Source organism: Morone saxatilis, unplaced genomic scaffold (assembly GCF_004916995.1).
Source record: "Morone saxatilis isolate NCDOM2014 unplaced genomic scaffold, NCSU_SB_2.0 Contig7, whole genome shotgun sequence".
Lineage (NCBI taxonomy): Eukaryota > Metazoa > Chordata > Actinopteri > Moronidae > Morone > Morone saxatilis.
This window is the reverse complement of record NW_023340246.1, coordinates 12,059,427-12,076,550: the sequence shown is the minus strand read 5'-3', so window position 1 is coordinate 12,076,550 and position 17,124 is coordinate 12,059,427. Positions and strand designations below refer to the sequence as shown.

The window sequence follows — 17,124 nt, the reverse complement described above, 5'->3', positions numbered from 1 at the left end:
ACAGCAGAGGGTGCTGCTGCTGCTTCACAGGAGATATAGCTACAGGACATATCCACCTGTATCCAGGTACTCCATTTACTGTTGGTTCCTGCACACCGAGTCACTTGCTGCCCAAGCTGCTGATATTGGGACTCCAAGTAGATAAAACAAGTTCCTTCTAGGATGAACTTTCAGTGAACTTTCAGCTCCATGCTGAGCTGTCCGTCACTTCTTCTTTCTGATAGCACTGATTTAAAGGTTAAATGGGTCATGACCTTTAGATATCTAATGTGACATTGTGATCAAGGTATGAGGCAGAGAGTTAAACATTTTATAAACATTCTTGTGAGAATAAATGTGTTTTTACAAATGTTAAAATACTTTTAATGTAAATATAAAAGAACATGTGTGAGCAAAATTACTCTACAACTGTTATAACATATAATAAGATTATATTAGTCAACAATGCTAGCCTGTAGTATTAGTTAAATTAACTACTTATGTGATTATATTCTTTACATTTAACTTTATTGAAGTGAACCAGTTTTCCATCTCACACTATAAAATACAACACTTAATTCGCGGTTCAGTAAAACCTCTACACTGTCAGTAAGGAGCAATAAATAATACTTAGTAATACTTATAATAAATAAATAAAAACACACAGGCACTGACACAGACAGTCGGTGCGTCACCACTGTGTGTCGTCAGAAAACAAAGGACCCCCTGAACCCAGACCGCGGGCTAATGTAAAACAGGATTTATTACAAAAGTGTTTAAAAATAAATAAATACTATAAATACAAATAAAAATCTGACCGAGGAACCTCCAAACATATGCGGATCCAACGCTTTGTCGCTGCTGTCTCGACGCAGAGGAGTGACGTTTTCCCTCCGAGCTGGTAAAAAAAAAAAAACAAGTAGCAGGCTAACAGCTAATGCTGCTACAGCTGCGCAGTTTCGTTTCACAGAAAACACCGAAAACACCGAAAACACCCACACTGACATCCACCAGCCAGACCTGTGCACTGTAGCTGTGTTTGTACCCGCACAAGTAGAGACTGGAGAGTGGCATGGGCCGACTTTACCAAGCGGGGATAGTTGTCTGCTGCTGACTACAATAACCACAGAGGTAACCGATTACATTTGTGGAGATTCGTGTTCAGATTGTTACTTTGTGATTGTGAACTTCTGCCAACGTGGAGGATCGAAACACGAGTCTCAGTTAACGTCAGCTGGAGATAAAGTGAGCTGTTTATATGTGCGTTAGTGTGAAGACTCGTTGATAATAATAATAATAATAATAATAATAATAATAACATGTTGCTGCTTCTACTGATAGCACAACAGAAAATTATATTACAGTCACCTAAGATCTAAATATACATGTTTTGGGTTTCTCAAATTCCCCAAATTACTTTTATTTCGTCCCCAGAAAACAGCAAAGAGCAAAGCATGTTTGCACTTTTCCTACTTTGCTCAGTTTAGACAAAATATTAAAGAGTTGAGAGCAGAATAATAAAGGACGTATCCACTGTTTTGGTGGTCACTGTGGAAAGGACAGATTATCAGTTTTTCCTGTTTCGTCTTCTCTGCTCTGTTTTTCTTGTCTTCATATAAATGTTGAGCATTCCTCGTTCATAGGTAATAAAATATGTACGTCAGTACATTACAGCCATTAGAGCTGCAACTATTATGTTCAGTCTCAACAGTTTTTAAATTCATCCAATCATTATTTATTTGCAAAGGTCAGACCTTTAATGTCACAGCCTTTAATGTAACTAATGTAAAACTATTCAAAAAGCATATTAATGCAATAACAAAATAAGGAAAAATAAGAAACATTGTTCTCTTCTAAAGTCAGAAAACTTTACTTCATAAATAACCAGCACTTTATGCTTTCACATTCTAGTTGATACATTTCAGTCCATCTGTTAATCAGTTAACTGACTAATTGTTTAAGATTCAACACTATATGTCACAATCCTCTTGTACATGCATCATTAAAATTTAAATAATTTCCCCCTGGGATTATTAAAGTATTTCTGATTCTGATTGTCATACTTGCTGTTGTTGTTTTCTTGACGTGTACATGAAGGTAGATTCTGCTGCTCTATTCCATTTCATTTTGTTTAAAATTACCTTAACCCACGGTTGGGTGTCACAGTGTTTGGTTTTCTGCTATATCCTCTGTTGCACCTCATCCATCAAACAGAGTATCTTATTCTTATTGTCCTCTCTGCTTGGTTTCAGCCACAATGAAGAGAAGAGCCGAAGCGGCGTCGTCGCCGCTGCAGGGGACAAAGAGGCGCCGTGATGACAGCAGCTCAGACGAAGAGTCACAGTTATCCAGACAAGGTAGATGTATTCATATTCACCCTCCACACAATGTCTGGATAACAACGCAAGAGTTAAGATAACAATCTGGTGTTTTTATTGCCAGAGTAAATATTGTAAGTCACTTTCATACTTTGTTGTTGGTCTAAAAAATGTCAGGCTGTTTGTTTGCTTTGGTGTCTCTGCCTGCTCCTGTTCCTACATTAATGGTTTAGGTTAGGTTAGGTTAGGTTATACTTTATTCATCACACAACTCGTCACAGCAGCAAGTAATTAAAAAGTACACTAAAACACTATAAAAACACTAAAAAGAGGGAAGAAAGTTCAGAGCTGCTGTAACTAGCTGCCACTCACACGGCGCCATCATTGTGACAACAGTGTTTATACCTGTGGTTTTCTCCTGTCTAGACTCTAGTCAAAATGACTCCCTCAGTGACCAGGAGGATGTCAGACCAGGATTCTCCAGGCCCTCCGTATCGTCCTTTGATGACCAAGAGAATGACGCCTCACAGACCTCCTCCAGTTTCTCTTTGTACAACAGTGTGTCTCAGAAACTCATGGTAATGTATTGAAACCTGCATTAACTCTACATATTTAGTTATATTTAGTTTATTTTGCATTCAGAAGAAAGTTTTCTATTGTATTTTCCTAACTCCATTATTCTCTCTTTCCTCTTACGTCTTAGGCCAAGATGGGCTTCCGTGAGGGTGAAGGTCTGGGGAAGTTTGGCCAGGGACGCAAAGAGATCGTGGAGGCCTCTACTCAGCGAGGCAGAAGAGGTCTCGGTCTCACACTGCAGGGCTTTCAGGGGGAGCTCAATGTCGACTGGCGCGATGAACCAGAGGTACACAGCAGTAAATAATCACAGAATAATGTTTTCAGTGGTTTGAGTTGTGATGGTTTTATATAAATTATATGAATTATATGTCTATTATTGAAATGTCAATAGTTTTTTCCACATTTTGTATGTATACATCATGATGATTTGTTGACATAATCTGTTGTTTCCCATCTCCTGTCTCCCTTTGTTTGTCTCTTTCTGTTTGTCTGTTCAGCCCAGTGCTGTAGAGAAGGTAGACTGGTTCCCAGAAAGCACCACAGAGACCCCGGATGCAGATGAGCTAAGGGACTGGATGAGTCTGGGACAGGTAAATACAAACACTTGAGACGCTCACATAGATATATATCATACACAATGTTCATTCAGGCGTACTCTGCATACTCCCTCATTTGTATACATTTTGTTTTTAAAGTTTTGTTTTTGGCTGCTTGCAGAGAAAACTTAAGATTGAGGATGAGACAGAGTTTTGCACTGAAGACCTCTTACACACTCTTCTAAGGTGCAAGGTGAGTTATAACTTCTGTTTTATTTGAATCTCTTTTTGTTTTGTTTTACAATCTATATTTAAATACCTCCGCAGTATTTATCAAATGTTCAGGAAACAGAGGTGGCAGTTTGGTAGAAGGTTAATACCCTGAAGAAAGACTTAATTGTCCCTGTGAATGTTGCATCTGAGTGTTGACTTAATGTTAGTCCTTCTTTGGTCTGGTGTGAATGTTAGACATAAACCAGGAGAGGAGGTTTAGGATATGTAGGTGTAATTTTTGCATTTTGGGAGCCTTTTTTTCACTGTGTTGTAGTGAATATAGGATATTAATTCACTTTTCTGTGTGTTAAATTCTGTAGATTGAAATCTATGCTGGATGGACCCAAATCAGAATACTGTAATATCCCTGAGTTGTGTAACCACTGTGTCTGTTTGATGTTCAGACTGTATTTGATAACCTGGAAGGCGAGGAGATGAGGAGAGCACGGACACGCTCTAACCCTTACGAGACAATCAGAGGAGGTATTTTCCTCAACAGGTGAGTCTTTAGGTATTCATTAATAAATAGAAAATATGTTTCATTTTTGCCTTTTGAAAAACTTTACTGAAAACTTTTATTCTTTTAATCAAGATTTTAGTACCATTTTCATATGGGGAATGTATTCCAATCCTAGTAGTTAATACCAGATAACTTTTTAATTTTCACATGGATTAATGAGTACTCTGTGGGTTGTTCTTCCTGTATTTAGAGCAGCTATGAAAATGGCCAACATTGACCACTGCTTCGACAGTATGTTCACCAACCCAAAGGATTCACAAGGGGTAAGTTGCTCAAAGTAACAGCTGTTATGTGCTGCTCTGAACTTTTTTTTGGCTCACCCTGCACATGCCAATATAAACAGATGGTGAGACAAAACTTTCTGTTTTTGTAGAAACCTCTGACAAAGGACCGCGAGGGCGAGCTTTTGTACTTCGGTGATGTCTGTGCGGGCCCTGGAGGCTTTTCAGAGTACATACTGTGGAGGAGACGTTGGCATGCCAAAGGGTTTGGCATGACATTGAAAGGACCCTGTGACTTCAAACTGGAAGATTTCTACGCAGCGCCGAGTGAGCTGTTCGAGCCTTACTATGGTACGTGCATGCACATCACGTTCACAGGGGGAGAGCAAAAACTGGTTATGTCTCAGGTGATGAATGATTCAGTGAAAACTTGACCTTTGTGTGTCCCAGGTGAGGGAGGGGTGGATGGGGACGGCGACATCACTCGGCCGGAAAACATTACTGCCTTCAGAAACTTTGTCCTGGAAAGTACAGAAAAAAGAGGGCTGCACTTCCTCATGGCAGATGGGGTGAGACTATTTCAAAATTTCTTTCTTTCTAGTTCAGAGTATTTGTAGCTACAGCTCTGCTTCAGAGCATGCAAAAAAATCTAACATTTACATATCAAACAGAAGCTGAGGTCACAGACTCTGACAGACTGATAACTCTGGTCTCTGCCTCCGGTAGGGTTTCTCTGTAGAAGGCCAGGAAAACATCCAGGAGATCCTGAGCAAGCAGCTAATGCTCTGTCAGTTCCTCACGGCCCTCTCTACACTCAGGACAGGTATGTGTATACATGTACAGTAACCCATCTCATCGAGCTCCTGGTGTTTCTAAATTTCCTAAAAACTCTATGAAACCAATGAAAACATTTCTGTTTAGTGTTACCTACAGGATATTCATGTTCTTGTACTCACCCATGTATCTGTGTTTGTATCTGGGTTCAGGCTAAAGGATTGTGGTACTTTTTGTCTTTTCCAGGTGGTCACTTCGTCTGTAAGACGTTTGACCTCTTCACTCGCTTCAGTGTGGGTTTGGTCTACCTGCTCTACCTCTGCTTCGACAGGATATCTCTCTTCAAACCTGTCACCAGCAGGCCTGCCAACTCTGAGAGGTGGGTGTATGTGTCTGACAGCATTATCCTACTCCAAAGACAAAAACTGTAGTTTTACCTCTTATATCATCGTAACATAGTAACTTCAAAGTGGACAGAGACAAAATAAAACTCATCAAAAAATTATCTGTTAGTCTTTCCACTGTTCCAACAATCACCAACTCTGGTTTGGTCTAAATAAATCCTTAATTCACATATGTAGATGAGAAAAACAGCTGTTTCAGTCACTGTACTCGCTCGTACACAGAGGGACTCCGATGCATTAACATGCATGCATGGCCAGACCAGTTTTGTCAACAAAGCACAGACAGGCTGGGTTATAAACACATGCAGAGAGACACACATCCACACCATCCACTTTATCTTTACATAGTAAATAGCTGTTTGCTGCTATATTAAGGTTTTAAATCTCATGTTATGACCTTTATTGGCTACACCAAGTAGCAGCAAGATGACAAAACCCACAAGTTTTGTTACATAACGTAAGTAATCTCCACGTTCTCTGATATCAATCATTCTTCTTAGTAGCTAATGGGACAGAAGCTGCAAATAATTTCAGCAAAACTGCAAAAGAACTGAAACAAGTAATAGATCACAACACACACAGTTTTAGTGCTGATTGGAAAAACAAAGCGGCAGCAACATAAAGACTCAGTAGGCTTTTCTTTTTGTCACCGTCTGGCAGTGAATACAGGAGCATGGCTGCACGTACTGCCAGACTTAAGGATATATTTTACCACCGGGCCATCAGGCATCTCAACTTATAAACGTAAATATTATCGCTTAATATATCGCTTATCTGTTTACTTGCTGTCTGCAAAATGCACTACAAATGACTGCTGCTGTTAGACATAACCAATGTGCAGTAGTTCTGTATTAACTTTTACACACACTCATATATTTATATTGTATTTGTCTCACTTGTGCTGTGATTGCCACTAGTGCTCTTACTGCTGAGCTGACCTGTTTTTCTCGTCCAAGACATTTCATTGTATCGCAGACCCTGTGTTAACCTACATATAACTAATAAAAAAGAACAGAACTGATAACTTCTGAGTTTGCCACATGGCCATGTGATATGACATGGAGGTACATTTGACCCTTGGTCTTCAACACATCATTGGATCCCATGTTTTACTGGTTCATTTAGCTTCAGTGGAGACATAAATGAGCAAATAAATAGGAAGTGGGACTGAATGTGGTTCCAGTTTTTGAAATTCTTGAATCTGTAAATCTGTTCCCCGCTCATCCCACACCGTCTGCAGGTACATAGTGTGTCGTGGTCTGAAGCCTGGTTCAGATGCCGTCAGGGAGTACATGTTCAGGGTCAACTTGAAACTGAACCAGCTGAGGAACACGGACACCGACGTCACGGATGTTGTTCCCCAGAGGATCATTAAGGAGGACACCGACTTCTACCAGTTTATGGTCAACTCCAATGAGAGGTAGAGACACACAATATTCACAACAGCCTGAATCTTTTCATTTCAAACTGAGTGACTGACATAACCCGTGTTACTGCAGCCTCTGTGCAGTCCAGATCAAGGCCTTGGCTAAGATCCACGCCTTTGTCGTCGACCCGTGAGTAACCTCTCTTATACTGTGCGTTTACCTCTATTGCAGTAGAGTCATGTGTGATGGTGTTTATGTATGCAGCTGACTGTGTGGCACTGCATTTGTTTCTTTAGGACCCTTTCAGAGACGAGGCAAGCAGACATTAGGAAGGAGTGTCTGAAACTTTGGGGGGTGAGTGTAGAAACTGTGATACAGTTGATACAGAGTTTTATTCTTTGTCATTCTACCTCTAAATACATTTTATGTCCATTTCCAGGTCCCTGACAAGGCCAGAGTCACTCCTGCTTCCTCGGATCCAAAGTCAAAATTCTATGAACTGGTTAAGGTGAGTTTGTTTCTGCTTGTTAATAATGGAAGTAAACTAAAAGTGTTAAGCATCTTTGTGCACTGTAACTATATTTTCCATATCTGTTGAGATTTATGTTCAAAATCAAAAATTCAAACAAATATGTATTTATTTGCAAATGGGCTGGTTTAAATGTCTCCATGTGTGTCTTTCCTCTTCTCTTTACACCTGTTGCACCTCAGAATTCAGATGTGGAGTCGTTCCAGTGTAAGCTCACACCTCTCAACTCCACCACACTCGAGAAGTTGCGTCATATCCTGGACCACAGGTGCATCGTGGGAGGTGGAGAGCAGATCTTCCTCCTATCTCTGGGGGTGAGTCTTAAGGGTGACCTTTCACACAACTTGCACAATGCTCTTTTTGTACTGTCTTTTTCAAGATGTTCAGTATTTCAGATAGCAGTTCCTATCTATGCATTATTACACACAGTAATGTGAAACCCAGGTAAGTATCCTCATATAGAGCTATTTTACTATTCACCCTATTTTTTATCCAGAGGGATAGCGACAACCAGAGCCTTTTTTTTTTTTTTCATTTTAAAAGCGTGGTAGCCTGTGATTGAACCTGTGTTAATCTGTTTATCTGCTCTCTCCATTTCCCCTTGGCATGTGTAGAAGTCTCAAATATACACATGGGATGGGAAGATGCCTGTGCGCTGGAGGAAACTGGAGAATTTCAAGCTAGAGCTGCCAAGAGATACACTTCTGAGTGTGGAGATTGTCCAAGAGCTGAAGGGCGAGGTGAGAGGAGGAGCAGGGAAGATGAAAGCTAATGGATGAAATATGGGAGCCTGTATCCCAAACTCTTTAAGCTTGGCTCCACTATCTCAATAGATGATGTGTACTTCTGTTGTGTCCTACTTTCTTGATCTTTTGCTTATTTGCTTACAAAAAAAAGGAACAATTGCATCTGTTTTTGCTGCTCATGGTCAATATATAAATACAGTATATTTGGTTCTCAGGGCAAAGCTCAGCGTAGAATCAACGCAGTTCACGTAATGGATGCACTAATACTGAATGGCACTGATGTAAGAGATAAGCACTTCAACCAAAGGTAGGACAGTGTCACCTGTATCAGTGGTTCTTACTCTTATATTAATTTACTATAGTTTTACTTAATAATGACCGTTGTATGTGCAGGATCCAGATGGCTGAGAAATTTGTGAAGGCAGTGGCCAAACCCAGCAGACCAGACATGAACCCTATCAGGTAGTAATTTAAAAGAATTTAACTGTCCTGAATGCTGCTTTGTAATGTATTTGCAGGGATTTTATTCTCACTGAAAGCACTCAAAGGGTGGACAGTATGAGAAGCACACTTGCATAATATAATATACTAATACATATAGTATAATGTGTAGTGAAACACTGGTGGATGTAATGGAAGTTTGTACATGAAGCTTACAGATAGATTTAGTTGTAAACCCAACGTCCAACAAGTTGATATAACATTAACAAGACCTGAGATCAGTGGTTCTCAAACTTTTTCTAATAAGGTACCGCATTTGAAAACAGCTGACATTTTTGATAAATTAAAATATTGCTGTATTAAGAGTTACAATACAACACAACCTTGTAACTGAAAAACACTTCAGAACCCATCATAAATTCAAGGACTATTTTTGTCAACATGCAGTAACATTAAGAGACGGCAGTGAAGTTGTGAAGCTGTTGTTGAGTCTTTTTATTAAATTTCTCTTACAATTTAATGAAAAAACATGGGCTTGTGCTTCATTGAGGATCTTTGTCTTTCATCCTGGAGGCAACTGCAGTTTACAGTAGTTGACGATTGAATAGAATATTGAATATAAAATGTGGTTTATCAATCTTACATTTTACATATATTATATTATATTAATATATTTTAATTAACCTAAAAAATAAATCTCACTTACCACTTGCAGTACTCCAGAGTATGTTCCCCATTTGAGAAACACTGCTCTCGATGCTGACAATTATTGATGAAGTAAATCTGCGTTTAAGAACATGTGAGCATGATTTTGTGATATCACAGTTAAACTTTTGAAATAAAATATAATTGCATATTGATAGATGTTTTTTTTTCCTGAGGGAAAATGATTAGATATCATCAATAATTTTAAGAATGATAGACGCTAATTCAACATTTTTGTTGTAAAACCGTATACGACACAAACTCAGAGTGTAAAGAGTATTTTTGTCTTGAATGTAACTTAAAAGTTATGTTAAATCTTTTCCCCAAACAGAGTGAAGGAGGTTTACAGGCTCGAGGAAATGGACAAAATTTTTGTCAGGTATGACCCATCTAATAGTCACATGATCTATAAAATATCATGTTTCATATAGTAATTTACTACATGTTACTTTTTACTCAATCAGACTCGAGATGAAGGTTACAAAGAGTTCAGGAGGAGTCCCACGTCTGTCCTACACCGGCAGAGATGACCGACACTTCCTTCCCACCGGCCTGTACATCATTAAAACTGTAAATGGTATGTATATGTGCTCATCATCAATAAATGCCACTTATATTCTCTCACAACTTTAATTTGTTTGAACTGTGTCAAAGCCTCAACAGTCTCATCATTTTTGAGTATGTGTAGAGTCATGGACTAATAAAATGTGCAAATTCTGACGCGTCTCCTCCCTCTTCATGCCTCAGAGCCGTGGACGATGGCATACAGTAAAAACTCCAAGATGAAGTTCTTCTATAATAAAACAACCAAACAGTCCACCTATGAAATGCCACCCAACTCTGCTGCTCCCTTCCAGTATGTACTCTCTTCTCTACCCAATATCGATTTAATTTAATCAGTTGAATCAGTCAGTTCTGTAAATTCAGGTGTTTTAAACATGTTAATTATTAATACACTGATATCTTGATGATCTGATGAATGAACAGTATCCTTTCTCTGTCTTGTCCTCAGTGTTTGCCACTCTGAGCGGCTCTTCTGGGCGTGGGTGGACGGGGTGATAGTCCATGATTCTCAGACACGGATGGACCCTGAGAAACTGTCCAAAGATTGTGTTTTGTCCTTCGTCCACCAGAACTACCAGCCCTGAAACACTCGCAGAGCCGCAGAGCTTCAGCAGCTACAACCTAGACACAGAATGCACTACCTTATGGAGGATACAGAGCCTTAGAAACGGTTATCATACAATGTCTTAATTGATATTCATTGTGACAGGAAAAGAGGGATTCATAAAAGACTGTACAGCCAAATAAATACATCTACCAACAGTATCAATCAAGTTAAAAATTGATTAATAAACTGCTTTATAACCATTGTTAGGGCCCTCCTGTTCCTCTATATTATGTTGCTTAGAGAAATGACTACCGGGTTGTAACTGGAGTTCTGCAGCTTAAGTGATGAATTGTTTGCTGCTATTTCTAGCGGTGACATTTGGACTGTGTATAAGCAACGGACATTTGACAAATCACTCTGTCTTTCTGCCTTTTCCACTGCCCTTCGCTCTGAATCGTAATGAAGAAGACTCGCCTCATAGGACAATATGGAGACAAAATGCTGCTGCTGTCTCTACATTGGATTGCATGTCCCTGTAGATGAAATTTTACAGTTCCTCGTCCATACAATGCTCGTGTGTGTGTGTGCATACATCACAAGAGAGATGCATCTGCCAGTTGCAAATGTTAAACTATGCATCCATATCTGTAAACACAGACTCGCTTTGCCTTGCCTTACGCCTGCTCGTAACACTAACTGCTCCTGTCTTCATCTCCATAGAGACCAGAATCTTTCGTCCCTGGTTCTCACCAACGGGCTCCTTATTGTCAAACCTGAAAAACTGTAGCTGAAGCCTAAATACAAACAAACGTATCCTCACCATCATTTTAACATCTATGCCAGTTACAGATGTAGCAGTTTTTCCCCACAAATACCTGGACTATCATACTGTGTGTGTGTGTGTGTGTCAACATTTGATTGGTGTCCTGTTAGGTTTTAGGTTTGTTTCTACTCTGACACGTCTTTGTGATTGTGCCTCATTATCGCCTGGACTTTGTGTTTATTAAATATTGCAAAATGAGTTATTTTTTTCTTGTAAAGTTAGCCATAAATCCTTTTGATGTAAATATTGATAATGTAGTAAATAAATTGGAAATGCTCTTCCAAGAAATTACTTTGAACTGCCCCGTGACATTTGATTCAGACTGTAGTCTGAGTGATAATAACATGAAGCTGTTTGTCAACTAAAATGTGCCCACAGGACGCAATCAATGGTAACCTAATTGTATTTTACATGAAACAGATTTACAAGACATTTAGAGACTAGTTCATGTTCTCATCCTTATTTTGATTAAAAATAATCCCTCACCTGGCTGGACATTAGAGGGTTTTTACTTTTTTAGGCGTCATTTGGATTTATAATTTCTTATCATTTCGCCTCCTGAACCATCTTGTGCTCCATAAATGTTATGGAGCTCAAACACATAAACACCAAAGTTGAACTTTTTACCTCTTTATTTGCTCAGCGGTGTTTGCTTTAAAGATCAGGACTCTTACTTTGAAATCCCACTCTCTCAGCCAATCAGCTTTCAGCTTTATATAACGCAAACAGGAAGCGATGTTATGAAAACAAACGCACTCTACACCCTGACAGCAAGGACCAAACAGGTGACTTTACTGGTTATTCTTTCATTGTCCTCTGTCTTTTATTCAATTATTTTACAACTTACAAGATGATAACATTGTTTTAAATAAATAAGATACGTTAGACTGTGAATAATTAGCAGAATATGAGTTTTTTGCTGAATAAGTCTTTCTAGAGTTGTTTCGTAAGCTTAGATGCGTTTGGATACATAACTAGTCTCATGAGACCTGAAGTGACTGCTTATATAAACTAGCATCAGGATTAATATCGCCTAACTCTGCATACAATGTATTATATGCTGTATTATTGTATTACAGTCTAAGTTTGGTATTATTTCACTTTACAGACAGTTTTGAGCACTTTGACACCAGCCATGCTGAAAGCTGTGGGACAAGCTCTGTTCTCGACTGGACTGCAGAACCCTAAATTCACTGCAGAGGAGAAACAGGTAAATGTTTCCCAGATTACTTTGTGTAAAAAGAAAAGACAGTAAACCTTTGGCCTGATGTTGGTCGTTCTGTTTATCACACTGTCATGTGACCAGAGATGTGAGTAGTGTGTGTTGAGTTGGTGCTGAAATGTGTCAGTGTATAAGCTTAAAGTAAATAAACTTTTTATTTATTTATTTGTCACTTGTCTCTGTTCACAAATGGAATATTTGGAGGGTTTTGAATTGATAATAGGACAAAACAATTGATTACGTCACCTTGGACACTAGAACTTATAATAGGTATTTTCAAAGTTTTCTGTAGTCTTAAAGATTTGTCAGTCAAAAAGTCAATTAACCATTTATCAAGAAACATTCTCATGAAAACATTGGCTGCATCCAGCTTCTCCAGTGCTGCTTTTCTTTTTTTATTTAACTTAAAATTTAGTATCTTTTGGGCTGATAATCGAATGAAACAATGCATTTGCAGATGTCATTATTGGTGTTACACCTTTAATATGTTACCTGTTAGCGTCGGTTACGCTAGAGGATTAATAAATTAATAATATTGAAGCATCGACAAAAGTGTGGTGTTGTATCACTCCTTACAATGTTTGTGTCTTTTAATCTTTTAATATTATGAGGTCACAACTAGTGGTAACAGCTTTCTAAATATCTCATATCTTTATTTGTAAAGCACCTTTCATACAGGTTAATGTAATTCAAAGTGCTACAGATGCTGATAATAAGACAATAAAACAATTTAGAGACACAAATGTGTGACCTGTGCCATATAAACACTATGGTGTAATCATTTGTAGTAAGAACCATTAAAATATGTGACTTATCTAAATACTGTGGGGTCATAATGTTTGGTATACTGTATTTTAAAGACTAGTAGTGACATTACAGCTGATCAGTTCACAGAATATTTTGCAACAGGAGCATTTTTCACTAGTTTATAAAATTGTATTGATCCACAGATTAATTTATTATGTATGTATGTATGTATGTTTTACAGGAACAAGACTATGAGATTCGCACCTATCATGCCACTAACTGGGTGAGCACGACTCTGAGTGGGATGCAGTGGGATGCTGCCATGAACACTGGCTTCCGCAGGCTCTTTAACTACATTCAAGGCAACAATCACAACAGTAAGTTTCATCAGATGTTATGCCTTTTTTTTTGGAGTCTGTACCAAACAAACATGTTTTTATAGGTCAGGGTATCTCTGAAGCACTACAGTACCTCATTATAATATGGCTTTGTCTGACAGCTTCTATTTGGATATTGCACTCATGATATCGATAATATTTCAATGAATTGGCCCTACCTAGAGTGACACATGGATGTAGGGTGAAAGGTTTTTGTCTCTCTTTTGTTCAGAGGTGTTTTTTTGTGTTAACAAACTTAATGTAAAGCCAAAAACGTCACCAAATTAAATGAAACATGATTAAATGCAGCCAGTGAAGATAATAAAATTCAAAAGTTGCAGAATGAATTGGTGTGAATACGAGGGAGTTGATGAATATATGCAAAGAGTCAAAGAAAAAAGTGCACTTTAGTTCTTGCTCAGCAGTTTGTAACGGCACCACTGCCTTTGTCTTACTCAGCAGTTTACAGCAGCATTATTTATGAGAATATATATTGTTTGTGCTGTTGACTACTGAGGTCTGCAGAGTGAGGACAGAGTGATCTGTAAACCTGGTGTTTAATCCTCCACATCTGCCACACATTGTGGTTGTATGTCCACCATCTGTTCAGGTATCTTTAGATACTGAAGATTTGATTCACCAGCTGGCAACTGAGGGTTTGTTTGGGAAATGTAATATATGGACCTACAGAAGCTGCTTGTCAGATGTGGGCTTTTTTCTAAATATATATTTCCTTGTTCCTCAGAGGTGAAAGTGGAGATGACGGCCCCTGTGTCGTGCCGCGTGGACCCTGGAGCCGGCCCTGCATGTGAGTCTCAATTCACTGTATCCTTCTACATCCCAGAGGAGCATCAGGACAATCCACCGGAGCCAAGCGACCCGGAGGTGTTTGTGGAGAACAGGAAGGAGTTCACAGCTTATGTCAGGTAGAGTTCGATGTCAGCACCAACTGATTATAATATTAATATATATAATATTATACTATTATAATAAAATTAACTCCTATTTCAAGTTGATACTCAAAATGAATCCTGCAAATATTCTCTTTTTACTTTCTCCTTTTTAGTTCTAACTGATACCAAATTAAAAAAAAGTTCAGAACTGATTAAATTAAATTAAATAAAGACTTTAAATTCCTGATAAGCAACACTTAATCGTCTTCCAGGACATATGGTGGTTTCTCCAATGAGAAAATGAAGCGTGAAGAGCTCCTGAAACTTCTGGAAAGCCTGCAAAGAGACGGAGTCCAATACGTCGACAAGCCGTTCTACGCAGCCGGCTATGACAGTCCATTCAAACTGACCAACCGCAGGAACGAGGTCTGGGTCCTCAAGCAGCAGCCGGAGTAGGAAGTTTAAAGGTCACGCAGCACTCAGCCCATGATAACTTTAAATATTCACTAAGAAAAAAAGTTTATATGATCTCTTGATAACACTCTGTCTGACATTACTTATCAACGTCCAAAGGGAAATAAACATTGTAATTATAAAAGTGTGATGGATGAAATGGGAAGTTTAAAAGGTCGCACTAACAACCAACATTTGTCTTTTTTTATTTATTTCCTTTGAAAGTTACTGAATTATAGACTCACTGAAAGTCCTGAGAATGATTACAAGAGGTCACCATTAACAAACTGGATACAGTGGGCCAATATTGCCAGCAGGTGGAGCCAAGTAGTCAGGAAACATTTTCTTTCTTTTGATGCATCTTGTTACAGAAACCTCAAGTGCCTCCTCACTTTATTATTAATGAAAATAATAATAATAATTGAAAATACACTAATCCTCAGCTCTTGCATTACGTGCATTAATAATTTCTACTTATTCAGTGATACTTAAACGTAAAGAAAATACCTTAAATTTCAATAATGTGATAATTCTGTATTTGTTTTCACCTAAACCTTCATATAAAAAAGACTGTGTGCAGGATGAAGAAATAAAGTCCATGTTTTAAAGCAGTACTTATCGATGATTTTACAGTAAGATGTGGGACAAAATCCACAGTCCTCATTCTGTGTAAAGATTCTTTCTAAAGTTGAGCCAAAGCCAATATGAGGCTCTAATACAGTTAGTTGAGTACAAAATTCCTTCTTTGTGTTACGGCTGCTCACCAAGGACAGACTGTTCATGAAAACACAACACAAGACTTTTGTGTAAGAAAATAATTTATAAAGAAATCCACTTAATAAGCCTTAGATTATTTTAGAGAACTGTGGATTACATGGGAATCACCGTAGGAAGGGACTTCTTTGCAGGACAAATAACACTTTCAATGTAGAAGTTGATATGCTATTATTGTTTTTAAGATGAACTTGGAAAAACTGTGAACTGATCCTTTAACTCTGTAGTTCACCTGCAGATTTTTTCCTCTTGTTAGTAAGTAGTCGTGTTGTGAAGGTGACTCCTGCCTGACAAAATGTTGGGAAGTCTCAGTTTATCTGAGCTCAGACCTGATTTACCGTCACTCACTGCTATCACACTCGTAATGATGAAGGACTGAGTCACTGTAAATCTGGACCAGTCATACCTGCATCACTCACGTCTCAGCAAAAAAAACAACAAAACACCCCTCTGATGAATTAATAAGTGTGTGGTTTTCCTGCTTGTGTGCTTTAAACTCAGATTTAGTAACATTTCTGGTGCTTGCTGTGTGTTGGATATTAGCAAAGAGTGACACTTACAAGCTAACATTAACATTATGCCTTATATCTTTTATGAGTTTACCACTTTTTATACATTAAATCATGTTGATCCTCATATTTAGAGCTCATGATGTACTAGAAATTGTGTTTTTAATCCAGAAGAAGGGGTTTTACATGGTACTTGATGACACTGCACTGATAAATGATTAATGGGATATATTTCATACCCTTTTTTTTTTTTAAATGATGTTTAAGAATGTAAAATTATCTCATCAATAATAAATATAACTCAGCATCAAATGATTGAGTATTCTAATAATTTATTACCTCCATCTTCACTGTGTAATTATGTTTTTTGTCCTCTGGTTCGTGATGTTTTTTTTAATGTAGTTGACAAACCACAGAAAGCTTCACTGCATTTTTTTATCTGCAGTTGATACAGTTCAGACCGTCCTCCACACTCTGATGATCGTGACCTTTTTTCCTTTATCAGACAGATTAAATCCTCGCCACGGTTCACACCGAGCTTCCTCCTCCTTCACCTTCTCATCGTCAGGTTCATGTCTGCTGAGTCATTCATTTTATTTGTGGTAGAATTGTTCCCACTATCATGTTCAGACACTCAGCAGAAATAACGTCTTTTTTTATCCTCTGCGCACACACACACAGAGTCCGTCTGTTGTACACCAGTCGTATCGATCTCATCGCCTGTGTTCAGTGAGGTGAAACATTGCTGCGGATAGGAAATGTATAATGAGGCTCACTGTTTTTGTTCTGTGTAGTTTAATGTTATCTAACCCCCCCAGAGCTTGGT

At 38.4% G+C, this 17,124-nt stretch overlaps 2 protein-coding genes across 3 annotated transcripts; both read left to right on the top strand.

The window, feature by feature from the left end:
- Positions 1-679: 679 nt before the first annotated feature.
- On the top strand, positions 680-11,621 carry cmtr1 (cap methyltransferase 1). Of its 2 annotated transcripts, none has more exons than XM_035678689.1 (24): positions 680-880; positions 2,232-2,336; positions 2,724-2,875; positions 3,001-3,159; positions 3,371-3,463; positions 3,591-3,662; positions 4,087-4,181; positions 4,393-4,465; positions 4,576-4,774; positions 4,874-4,992; positions 5,150-5,246; positions 5,444-5,576; positions 6,842-7,021; positions 7,101-7,157; positions 7,265-7,322; positions 7,408-7,476; positions 7,680-7,811; positions 8,112-8,237; positions 8,459-8,550; positions 8,637-8,705; positions 9,721-9,768; positions 9,854-9,966; positions 10,137-10,245; positions 10,402-11,621. In XM_035678689.1, the coding sequence occupies exons 2-24, from the start codon at positions 2,237-2,239 to the stop codon at positions 10,535-10,537; spliced, it is 2,481 nt and encodes an 826-aa protein (XP_035534582.1). In that variant the 5' UTR covers positions 680-880; positions 2,232-2,236; the 3' UTR covers positions 10,538-11,621. The 2 variants fall into 2 exon arrangements, with proteins under 2 accessions (XP_035534582.1, XP_035534581.1); XM_035678688.1 differs by having other exon boundaries at positions 680-1,110.
- A 409-nt stretch (positions 11,622-12,030) lies between these two features.
- hebp2 (heme binding protein 2) lies at positions 12,031-16,610 on the top strand. The gene is made up of 5 exons (XM_035678963.1): positions 12,031-12,108; positions 12,432-12,533; positions 13,534-13,669; positions 14,415-14,595; positions 14,835-16,610. Exons 1-5 carry the CDS (start codon positions 12,064-12,066, stop codon positions 15,016-15,018), a joined length of 648 nt encoding a protein of 215 aa, XP_035534856.1. The 5' UTR covers positions 12,031-12,063; the 3' UTR covers positions 15,019-16,610.
- Positions 16,611-17,124: the final 514 nt, after the last annotated feature.

What these genes read in the sequence shown, in the direction of transcription:
- cmtr1 (XM_035678689.1), top strand. Translation starts at nt 2,237, where the DNA reads ATGAAGAGAAGAGCCGAAGCGGCGTCGTCGCCGCTGCAGGGGACAAAG. An exon ending in GTCACAGTTATCCAGACAAG is followed by an intron (nt 2,337 to 2,723) that starts GTAGATGTATTC and finishes TCTCCTGTCTAG; the next exon opens with ACTCTAGTCAAAATGACTCC. An exon ending in CATCATTAAAACTGTAAATG is followed by an intron (nt 9,967 to 10,136) that starts GTATGTATATGT and finishes TTCATGCCTCAG; the next exon opens with AGCCGTGGACGATGGCATAC.
- hebp2 (XM_035678963.1), top strand. Translation starts at nt 12,064, where the DNA reads ATGAAAACAAACGCACTCTACACCCTGACAGCAAGGACCAAACAG. An exon ending in TCAAGGCAACAATCACAACA is followed by an intron (nt 13,670 to 14,414) that starts GTAAGTTTCATC and finishes CTTGTTCCTCAG; the next exon opens with AGGTGAAAGTGGAGATGACG. An exon ending in GAGTTCACAGCTTATGTCAG is followed by an intron (nt 14,596 to 14,834) that starts GTAGAGTTCGAT and finishes ATCGTCTTCCAG; the next exon opens with GACATATGGTGGTTTCTCCA.